This window comes from Myotis davidii, unplaced genomic scaffold, assembly GCF_000327345.1.
Source record: "Myotis davidii unplaced genomic scaffold, ASM32734v1 scaffold1263, whole genome shotgun sequence".
Classification (NCBI taxonomy): Eukaryota; Metazoa; Chordata; class Mammalia; order Chiroptera; family Vespertilionidae; genus Myotis; species Myotis davidii.
The window spans coordinates 58,298-69,994 of record NW_006294460.1 but is presented as its reverse complement, the minus strand read 5'-3'; the positions used below and the strand labels follow the sequence as shown (position 1 = coordinate 69,994).

Genomic DNA, 11,697 nt, shown 5'->3' with positions numbered 1-11,697 from the left:
GCTCAGGCAACTCTCAGGATCATTTGCATTTTATTCTTTTATAGTCTGTGAAAAGATACTTTGCCGGGTAGTACTTAAAGTTTTAAATTTATTTGTTTATTTTTCCCAACAAACACAAATGAAAGACCTATCTAGAAGAAATCCAACAGAGTAAAAATAAATTAAATAAATGCATGGAAAAATATACAATAATATTAAGATATCTGTTCCATACTTAAGTCTGCAATCTGAAATATTATTGTTATTAATGTGAAACTGTAGTTTTGGAAAATTCAATATTCATGGTCACTGTGTCAAAATACAATCCACCTTAGCTTAAATTCATATATAGTTGGAAAGTGATACAGAACCTCAAATGAAGTTCGCCCCCAAAGAAGATCATGTATCTTTCTGGGGGATTTCCTCGCAAACCCTGGAAGGCCTTAGAATCATAGCATAAAATTTATTTCCCCTCCCCAGCATTATTGAGATCTAATTGATAAAAATACTGTCTGACCTCACTTATATGTGAAATCTAAAAAAAGTCAAACTCATAGGAGCAGAGTGTAAACCAGTGGTAACCTGGGGCTTGGGCAAGGGGAGAATGGGGAGAAGTTGCTTAAAGGGTACACACTTTCACTTTAGGGCAGAATAAGTTCTGGAGATCTAATGTACAGCATGGTATCTATACCTAAAGGTATTATATTGTATATTTGAACTTAGCTAAAAGAGTAAATCTTAAGTGTTCTCACCAAACCTAATAAAAAGGTAACTATGTGTTAAGGCCTGGTTCAATTAGTAAATGAAATAAATCTTAGTATTAGTAAATTTTATCCCCAGTCAAGGCGCATATCTGGGTTACAGGTTCAATACTCAGTTGGGGTGCATATAGAAGGCAACTAATCAATGTTTGTCTTTCTTCTCCTTCTCCCTCCTTCTCTCTCTCTCTCTCCCTTTCATTTTGATAGCTCACACAGGAAAGAAGACCTTTAAAAGGGGAAAGAAGAAACCACCTGTACTCTCTGGAGGAACTCTAGAAGTGCTCATCAAAGAGGCAAAGAATTTGACAGTGGTGAAGTCAGGAGGCACTTCAGATAGCTTTGTGAAGGGGTAATTTTGTTTTAGGTCATTTTAGATGATACCTCATGGGAAATGAAATTATCTGTGATACATGAGACAGTGATATGTTCTTATTTGAAATGTACTAGGAAAAAGCTACGCTGAAATGCTGACTCTTCCATATAAAACTATATGAGTATAGAGGGAATTACTTTTTCTAGCTTTCAGCCTGCTTCCAGTGTATTTCAGGAATTCCCATCACTTTCACTTTCATGACTGGTAAATTTTCATGGGCAATTTATTTTTTGAAGGAGGGGAAAGTATGATTTTCTATGTTTAATATAATTTTATTGTGATTTATTATCATTTTGTGCCAGAGCATCTTCCCCAGAGATACCCACTGCACAGTGCTTTGGAGAAGATCTGTGATGCCTGCTAGAAATTTGTGCTCACTTTATGGAGCACAGGGAAGTTTCTTGAGGGAATACAAGCCATTTAAAGGGACAGATTTGCCAATTCTAGGCAACCCAAACAATAAATATCTCTTGATTTTTATATGAGCATTTTTTTCCATATTTAGAGGAACTAGAATCAGAAGGCTAATTTTTATTCATTCAAGCAAGCACTTATATGCACATGTACCAAGAAGTAAGTACTGCAACATCAGAAATAAGATATGGTCCTTGTGTTCATGGAGTGCCATAAAAGACATGAGGCCAAACAGGTTCCCATGAGGTTAATTTTTAAATCATATGGTAGTATTATTCCTCTCCTCAATTCTTCTTTGAAAAGTATAATTTTTCCTACAAGAAAACGAGGCAAACCTTTACCCTCACACCTTCTAACTTTGATAAAACCAATAAAAAGTAAAGTAATAGAACATAATGGCTGGCAGGATGGGAGTGAGGGTGAGAGTGTGAATGAGTAAGGGAGTGAGAGGGGAATGTGTGAATGTACATGGTTTGTGTGTTTGTCTATGAGGGACAGTTAGATTTCACAGGAGTCTCAGGGGCTGGCAGATCAGACTCTCCTGGACAAAGAGCCCCTGTTATTGCCACAGGCACTTCCTGGAAGGCCATGGCGATGGCATGGAAACCATGCCATCTTGAAGGGGGAGAGCAGTGGTGGCTAAGATTACAGATCCACCACCAACCAGACTGGCATTGGACACTACCTTAGACCCACTGCACCTGCGCAGTGAGCAGCATACCAGCAGGACCTAGAAAGAGACCCTCTCCATGGGTTCTAGGATCCCCACAGTGAGTCACAGAGTCACTGGTCACCCTGGTGCAAGCTCCAGGACTGTTCAGTGAGTTGCATGCCAGTGGGACCTTGCAGGTGACTCTTGCTTTGGGAGCTAGAACCCTGAGCACATCCACAGCAGCTTGCATGGCAAGGTTGGGGTGAGCCACATAGTCAGACAACCTGTAAGGAGACTCCATCCACAAATGGGACAATAACATTCAAGTCCCAACTGCATCAGGAGAACCCAAATGACTCAAATAGGGGGATTTTCTAGAACACCCAGCTCAGGAGATAGAGACTGTACCACTGGGTTCCACAAAATACCTACTACATAAGCGTACCTCCAAAAAAGCTGGGTGACATAGCAATTTGATCTAAGACATGGAAACAAATACAAAGGGATAGAAAAAAGGGGGAGACAAAGAAACAATCCACAAAGGAAAGAATAAGGAGGAATCATGAGAAAAGGAACTAAATGAAATGTAGGCAAATAATTTGTGAGGTAAAGAATTCAAAGTAGTGGTTATAAAGATGCTAAAACATCTGTCTGAGAATTACAAGCAACTGAATGAAAATTATAAGGAGCTGAGTAGGAAATACACCAAAATGGATAAGAATCAAGGAGAAATGAAGAATGACGTAACTGTAATAAAGGACACCCTGGAACGGTTCATCAGTAGACTATATGAAGCTGAGGAACAAATCAGTGAGTTAGAAGACAGGGTAGGAAAAAAGACACTCAGAGCAGCAATTGGAAAAAAATTAAAGCAGGAGGAATATAAAAGACTTATACAACCTAACAAATGGAAGACAAACAATCCAATTAAAAAATGATCAAAGGACCTAAATAGACACTTTTACAAAGTGAATATACAGAGAGCCAAGAGACATATGAAAAAATACTCAAAGTCACTGATCGTCAGAGAAATGCAAATTAAAATGCCAATGAGGCATCACCTCACACCTTTCAGAATGGCTACCATCAACAAATGACAAGTGCTAGCAAGAATGTTGGGAAAAGAAGACCCTAGTACACTGCTGGTGGGAAAGCAGACTGGTGCAACCATTATGGAAAACAATCTGGAGTTTCCTCAAAAAATTAAATACAGAACTGTCATCTGACCCAGTGATCCCACTTCTAGAAATATATTCTAAGAAACCCAAAACACCTATCAGAAAGATGTATGCACCCCTATGTATCAAGTATCACATGATATCACTCACATGTGGAATCTAATGAACAAAATAAACTGATGAATGGAGTGGACCCAAAGACATGCAAACATGGAACAGAGTGCAGAATCTAAAAGAGAAGGTGTGTTGGGGGGGGGGAGGTTGGTGGTTGGGAGGTAATCAACCAAAGACCTTGTATGCATATATGCATAACCCATGGACACAGACAGTAGGGTGGTGAAAGCCTGGGGCCAGGGGTGGGGGCAGGCTAGAGGGCATCAATGGGGGAAAATGGGACATACGTAATACTTTCAACAATAAAGACTTTAAAAAGTAAAAAGAAAAAGGAGGAGAGTTTAAGGAAGCTTCCAGACAACATCAAAGCAACATCTGCATAATAGGGGTCTCAGAAGGAGAAGAAGCTGAGCAAGGAATAGAAAACCTACTTTAAGAAATAATGACAGAAAATTTTCCTGACTTTGGGAAGAAAAAATTCACACAAGACCAGGAAGCACAGAGAGTCTCAAACAAGATGAATCCCAAAAGACCCATACCAAGACACATCATAATTAAATTGGCAAATGTTGAAGACAAAGAAAGAATCTTAAAGGCTGCAAAAGAGAAACAGAAATTTGCCTACAAGGGATATCCCATTAGACTATCAACTGATTTCTCAATAGAAATGTATCAGGCCAGAGGGAGTGGCATAAAGTATACAAAGTAATGAGAAGCAAGGGACTGAATCCAAGATTACTTTATCCAACAAGGCTATCATTCAAAATTGAAGGTGAAATCAGGAGCTTCACAGACAAAAAAAGGTTAAAGGAGTTTATTATAACCAAGCCAGCAATGCAAGAAATCTTAAAGGCACTATTGTACGAAGAAGAAATAGAGAGGGAGGAACACAGGCATAAAGAATAAAAATGGCTACAAACAAGTACCTACCAGTAATAACCTTAAACATAAATGTATTAAGTTTTCCAATCAAAAGACATAGGATACCTAAATGGATAAGAAAACATGACTCTTGCTGTCTACAAGAGACCCACCTCAGAACAAAGGATTCACACAAATTGAAAGTAAAGGAATGGAAAAGGTTTTTCAGGTGAATGGAAAAAAAAAAGCTGGGGTAGCAATACTTATATATGACAAAATAGACCTCAAAGTGAAGGCTATAATGAGATAATTAAGGCCACTTCATAATACTAAAGGGATCAATACAAGAAGAGGCTATAACTCTGATAAACATATGCACCCAATACAGGAGCATCAAAATACATTAAAAAAAACTTCTGGAAGATATCAAGGGATAGATTGATGGCAACACAAAATCATAACAGGGGACTTTATTACCTCATTGGCATCATTGGATAAATCTAGACAAAATCATCAAGGAAACAGCAATCCTAAATGACTCACTAGATCAGATGAAACTGACAACTTCAGAACATTTCACCTCAAAGCCATGGAATATACATTCTTCTCAAGTGCATATGGGACATTTTCAAAGACAGACTACATGTTATGACACAGGACAAGTCTGTACAAATTCAAGAAGATTTAAATCATATCAAGCATCTTCTCAGATCACAATGACATAAAATTAGAATCAACTACAATAAAAAAACAATCAAACATATGGAGGCTAAATAGAATGCTATTAAACAATGAATGGGTTACAAATGAGAACAGAGAAGAAAAACAAACCTCCTGGGAACAAATAACAATGAAAACACAACAATCCAAAATCTATAAGACACAGTGAAAGCATTGCTGAGATGAAGGTAGGCACTACCTCAAGAAACAAGAAAAACGTAGTAAGTTATCTAACCCTACAACAAAGAATAAGAAAGAGAGCAACAAGAAAAGCCCAGAGTAAGTAGAAAGAATAAAATAAGAAAGATCATTTTCCTGGCCTGTTTGGCTCAGTGGATGGAGCATTGGACTGTGGACCGAAAGGTCCCAGGTTCGATTCTGGTCAAGGGCATGTGCCTCTGTTGTAGGCTCCTCCCTGGCCCAGTCCCTGATCAGGTCTCATGCAGGAGGCAACTAATCATTGTGTTTCTCTCAAATAATTATTTCTCTCTGTCTTTATCTCTTCCACTCTCTCTAAAAATCAATGAAAAAAATATGCTCGAGTGAGAATTTAAAATAAGAAATAATAAAGATCAGAGTGGAAATAAATAACATGGAAATAAATAACATACAAATAAAAAATACAAAAGGTCAATAAAACCAAGAGGTGGTTCTTCAAAAAGATAAACAAGATTGATGAACCTCTAGCCAGACTCACCAAGAAACAGAGAGGACCCAAATTAATAAAATCAGAAATGAAAGAGGTGAAGTAATAACTGACCCCACGGAAATACAAAGGATTGTAAAAAAAAAAATACTATGAACAACTCTACTCCAATAAACTGTACAACCTTGATGAAATGGCCATATTCCTAGAAAAATAAAATCTTCCAAAATTCAATGAAGAAGAATCATAAAACTTATTAGGCTGATAACTATTGATGAAATTGAAGGAATAATACAAAAACTTCCAGCAAAGGAAAGCTCTGGTCTGGACAGCTTCACAGGGGCATTTTACCAAACATGCAACGAAAAACTAACACCTATCCTCCTCAAACTATTACTAAAATTCAAGAGGAAGGAAGACTTCTAAGCTCTTTCTCTGAGGCCAGCATTACCCTAGCCCCCAAACCAGATAAAGACATGACAAAGAGCGGGAATTACAGGCCAATATCCCTGATGAACATAGATGCTAAAATCAACAAAATGTTAGCAAATTGCATCCAGCAATATATTAAAAAAAGATCATACAACCATGACCAAGTGGGATTTATTCCTGAGAAGCAAGGTTGGTACAATATCTGCAAATCAATAAATTTGATACAGCACATTAAATGCTTGCAGGAAAAAAATCACATGATCACATCATTGATGATTAAAAAAGCATTTGACAAAATCTAACACCCTTTCTTTTTCTATTTTTTTAATTAATCTTTATTGTTGAGATTATTACAGATGTCCCTCTTTTGTCCCCCCATAGCTCCCCTCCACCCATTTTCCACCCCACCCCAGGCCCTTGCCACCCTATTTTCTGTGTCCATAGGTAATGCATACATGCATACAAGATCTTTGTCTAATCTATTCCCACACCCCACCGCACACACTCCCTTTCCTTTGAGAATTGTCCGTGTGTTCCATTTCCATGCCCCCGATTCTATTCCATTCACCAGTTTATTCTGTTCATCAGATTTTTTTATTCATTTGATTTTTAGATTCACTTGTTGATAGATATGTAATTGTTGTCACTTTGTTGTTAATAAATTTTTATCTTTATCTTTTTCTTCTTCTTCCTCTTAAAGAATACCCTTCAGATTTCCTATTAATCCTGGTTTGGTGGTGGTGAACTCCTTTAGCTTTTTCTTATCTGTGAAGCTCTTTATCTGACCTTCTATTCTGAATGATAGCTTTGCTGGGTAAAGTAATCTTGGTTTTAGTAATCTTGGTTGTAGCATCTCGCTATTCATCACTTTGAATATTTCTTGCCACTCCCCTGGCCTGTATAGTTTCTGTTGAGAAATCAGCTGACAATCTTATAAGCACTCTCTTGTAGGTAATTAACTGTTTTTCTCTTGCTGCTTTTAAGATTCTCTCCTTGTCTTTTGCCCTTGGCATTTTAATTATGATGTGTCTTGGTGTGGTCCTCTTGGGTTCCTCTTGTTTGGAGTTGAGATTCACTTGTTGATAGATATGTAATTGTTGTCACTTTGTTGTTAATAAATTTTTATCTTTATCTTTTTCTTCTTCTTCCTCTTAAAGAATACCCTTCAGCATTTCCTATTATACTGAAAGAGTGTCAGGGAATTTTAAATTAATAATTATATCCAAAACTTTCAGTTATGCAAGATGAGTTAAATCCTAGAGATCTACTGTAGGCATTTTGAAGTAACTCCATACTGTTTTCCATGGTGGCTGCACCAGTCTATATTCCACTTGGGCTGTACCAGTCTATATTCCACTTGGGCTGTCTCAGGGCCGCTGTGCCTTTGCCTTCGCCACAGAGCACCTCTGCCTTCCTGCCTTTGTATGCCTTCCTGTCTTTTGCCTTTGGCATTTTAATTATGATGTGTTTTGGTGTGGTCCCCTTTGGATTCCTTCTGTTTGGAGTTCTCCCCACTTCCTGGACTTGTAAGTGTATTTCTTTGACCAGGTAGGGGAAGTTTTCTGTCATTATTTCTTCAAATAGGTTTTCAATATCTTGCTCTCTCTCTTCTGGCACCCCTGTGATTCTGATGTTGGCATGCTTAAAGTTGTCCCAGCACTCCTTACACTATCTTCATATTTTTGGTTTCTTTTTTTTCTTTTTGCTCTTCTGGGTGTTTTATTTCTTTTCTCTTCCTTGTATTTCAAATCATTAATTTGATTCTCTGGATCCTCTACTCTGCTATTGAAGCCCTATATATTATTCTTTATTTCAGTCAGTGTATGCTTAATTTATGACTGGCCTTTTTCCTTTTTTTTTTTTTTTGCATTCTCACTAAGATCCTTGAAAGTCTCACTAAGTTCCTCAGAGGTTTCTAGAAGATTCCTGAGTAACCTTTTAACCATGGTTTTGAACTATATATCCAGTAGTTTGCTTTCTTCCATTTCTTTCATTTGTGACATGTTTCTTTGTCTTCACATTTTGGCTGCTTCCCTATGTTTGTTTTTATGTATTGGGTAGCTGCTAAGTATCTTTGAATTGGTAGAGTGGCCTTGTGTAGTAGGTGCCCTATAGGACCCAGGGGATCAGCCTCCCCAATCACCTGAGGTGGACACTCTTGGTGAACCCCTTTGTGAACTGTGTGCAGTTTTGTTGTAGTTGAGCCTTGATTGCTGTTGGTGTCACTGGGAGGAATTGACCTCCAGACCAATGGCTATGAAGACCAGCTGCAACTACAATGGGAGAGCTGCTGCTGTTCAGGAGATACCCTTATGGGGCAGGACTTGCTTCAGTGGGGCTTTGTTGCTCACTGAGTCTGCTCCTTGAGTGTGTCGCTTATGGATGGGAAGAGTTGTAATTCGGTATGATCCCACACTGACCACTGGTACACTGGCTCATGGGTCTCCAGGGAGGTGCAAAGTCGGCCACTGCCTTGGGCCATCCAGCATGTGCTACAGAGAAATCTGCAGATTCCTCCTCTTTGTATCACGTTTGGAAGTGTTCAGACGAGGCCCAGCTGTGAAGCAAGGCAGACTGGTGCTGGTGCCAGTTTGGGGGTGTTTTATTGATAAGTTTGGGGCTCTCTGACCCAGCTGCAACTTGTTTAGCAAAGTTTTAGTCAGAGAAAGGACAGACCATTCATTTTCAAAAACCCCTGCACACAACTTGGGTGGGGTTATAAATTGGGTAAGGCGGGGTCTCAGGGAATCACCAGGGTAGAGCAAACAGAAATGGCTGCCAGTCAGCACTGCACCAAAGAGGTCTCAGCAGGGAAACAATGACTACTGCGAGTACCTCCATCAGGAAGAAAGCCACCTGGCATTCCTCCCACATTGTCAGACTGTCCAGTTTCTCCTCATATATGTCTGGGTTCCCAAAATCCTCGCCTGGCACTGGACCTCAAAGGAAGTGGGAGTTTATAAATTCAGTTCATGGTGCTGGCCTTTTAAGAGGAGCAGCTGGGTCTCTAGGAGCCTGTGTCACTCAGCCCCAATCTGCACTGGTTTTTATAGTCCATAGATCTTACTGCATGTAGGGACTTAATTCTCCAGCTCTGGGACCCTGGACTGGGGGTCTGTTTGGGGCTGGGATTCCTTGCTCCTCCAGACAGCCTCTGCTAAGGTGATTCCCTTCCTGATTAAAAAAGCAGCACACACAAGTGCTGGGTAGTCCATTCTGCACCTCCACACCACCTACTTGTCTAAATGTGATTTCTTCTTTACCTCTCTAGTTGTAGTACTTCCACTCAGCCAGCTTTCCTGTGGTTCTGGATGACAGTTGTTCTGTATTTTAGTTGTAATTTTGATGTGGTTGTGGGAGGCAGCAAGTACAGGCATTTACCGCCAACTTGGTCCCTGTCATTACAACTCTCTTTCTTGATAAAAACTCTCAGCAAAGTGGAAATAGAGGGATCATACCTCAATATAATAAAAGCTTCATATGACAAATCTACAGCAAACATCATACTCAATGGGCAAAAAGTAAAACCATTTCCTCTAAGAACAGGAACAAGATAGGTATGCCCATTTTCATCACTCTTGTTTGACATAGCACTGAAAATGCTAGCCATAGCAATCACACAAGAGGAAGAAATAAAGGGCATCTAAATAGGAAAGGTGGAAGTAAAACTGTTATTATTTGCAGATGACATGATACTGTACATAGAAAACCTAAAGACTCTATCAAAAAACTACTAGATTTAAAAATGAATTCTGTAACAAAGCAGGATACCAAATTAATACCCAGAGATCTATGACATTTTTATGCCAATAATGTACTCTCAGAAATAGAAACCAAAACAAACACATAAACAAAACACACACAACAACAACAACAACAATCCCATTTACCATTGCAACAAAAAAATTAAGAGATTTAGGAATAAACTTAACCAAGGTAACACACCTATACTTGGAAAACTATGGGACATTGGAAAAAGAGATAAAGGAAGATATGCACAAGTGGAAGAATATATCATGTTCATGTATTGGTAGAATGAACATCATTAACATGTCCATACTATCCAAAGCAATCTATAGATTCAATGCAATCCTTATTAAAATGCCAACAGCATATTTCACAGACCTAGAACAAACTCTCTAAAAATTTATAAGGAATTTTAAAAGACTCTGAATCATCACAGCAATCGTGAAAAAGAAGAACAAAGTCTAAATGATCACAATACCAGATATCAAGTTATACTACAAATCCACTGTACCCAAAACAGCCTGGTACTGGCACAAGAACTGGCATATAGACCAATGGAACAGAACAGAGACCCCAGAGATCGACCCAAGCTATTTTGCTAAATTAATATTTGACAAAAGAGGCAAGGTCATACAATGGGATCAAGACAGTCTCTTTAAGAAATGTTTCTTGGGAAATTGGACAGATAACATGCAAAAAAAATGAAATGAAACCAGCAAGTTACACCATCCACAAGAATAAACACAAAATGGAAAGAAGATTTAAATGTAAGACTTGAAACCATAAAAGTCCTAGAAGGATCCATAGGCACCAAAATCTCAGATATCCTTCATAGCAATATATTTACAGATACATCCCCTAGGTCCTAGGACAATAGAAACTAAGGATAAAAAAACAAATGGGACTACATCAAAATAAAAAGCTTCTGCACTACAAAAGAAATCATCAACAAAATAACAAGAGAACCCACTACATGGGAGAACATATTTGCCAATGTTATCTGTGAGAAGGGGTCAATCTCCAAAATATATAGGGAACTCATACAACTTAACAAAAGAAAGACAAAGAATCCAATTAAAAAATGGTCAAAGGTTTGAAATAGACTTCTCCAAAGTGGACATAGAGAAGGCCAAGAGACATATGGAAAAATGCTCAAAGTCACTAATCATCCAAGATATGCAAATCAAAATGAAAATGAATGGTTATCATCAACAAGTCAATAAACAAGTGCTGGCTAGGATGTGGAGAAAAGGGAACCCTAGTACACTGATGGTGGGAATGCAGACTGGTGCAGCCTCTGTGGAAAACAGTATGGAGTTTTCTCAAAAAATTAAAAATGGAACTTCCATTTGACCCAGTGATCCCACTTCTAGGAATATATCCCAAGAAACCAAAAACACCAATCAGAAAGAAAATAGGAATTCTTACCATTGGCAACAGCATAGGTGGACCTGGAGAGCATTGTGCTAAGTGAAATAAGCCAATCAAAGAATGATAAGTATCACATGATCTCACTCATAAGTAGAATATAATGAACAACATAAACTGATGAACAAAAATAGATCCAGAGACAGAAGAATTGAACAGACTGTCAAACCTTAGAGGGAAGGCAGGGAAGGGTGGGTGGGTGGAGATCAACCAATTAACTTGTATGCATATATGCATAACCCATGGACACAGACAATAGGATGGTGAAGGCCTGGTGTGGGGGGCAGGGGAGGGCTAGGAGAGGTTAATGGGGGGAAAACGAGACATAATACTTTCAACAATAAATATTTTTAAAGTAAATTTTTAAAAAGACCAATAATAAGAAGAAGCAG

At 38.5% G+C, this 11,697-nt stretch overlaps 1 protein-coding gene across 1 annotated transcript in view; it reads left to right on the top strand.

Moving 5' to 3' along the window:
• SYTL5 (synaptotagmin like 5) overlaps positions 1 to 11,697 on the top strand; it is a gene marked incomplete at its 5' end in the record, with an annotated part of 95,912 nt that overhangs the window by 62,028 nt on the left and 22,187 nt on the right. The window contains one exon of the mRNA XM_006768677.2: positions 948 to 1,089. Within this exon, the coding sequence (XP_006768740.1) occupies positions 948 to 1,089 (142 nt within the window). The remainder of the gene's footprint in view (positions 1 to 947; positions 1,090 to 11,697) is intronic.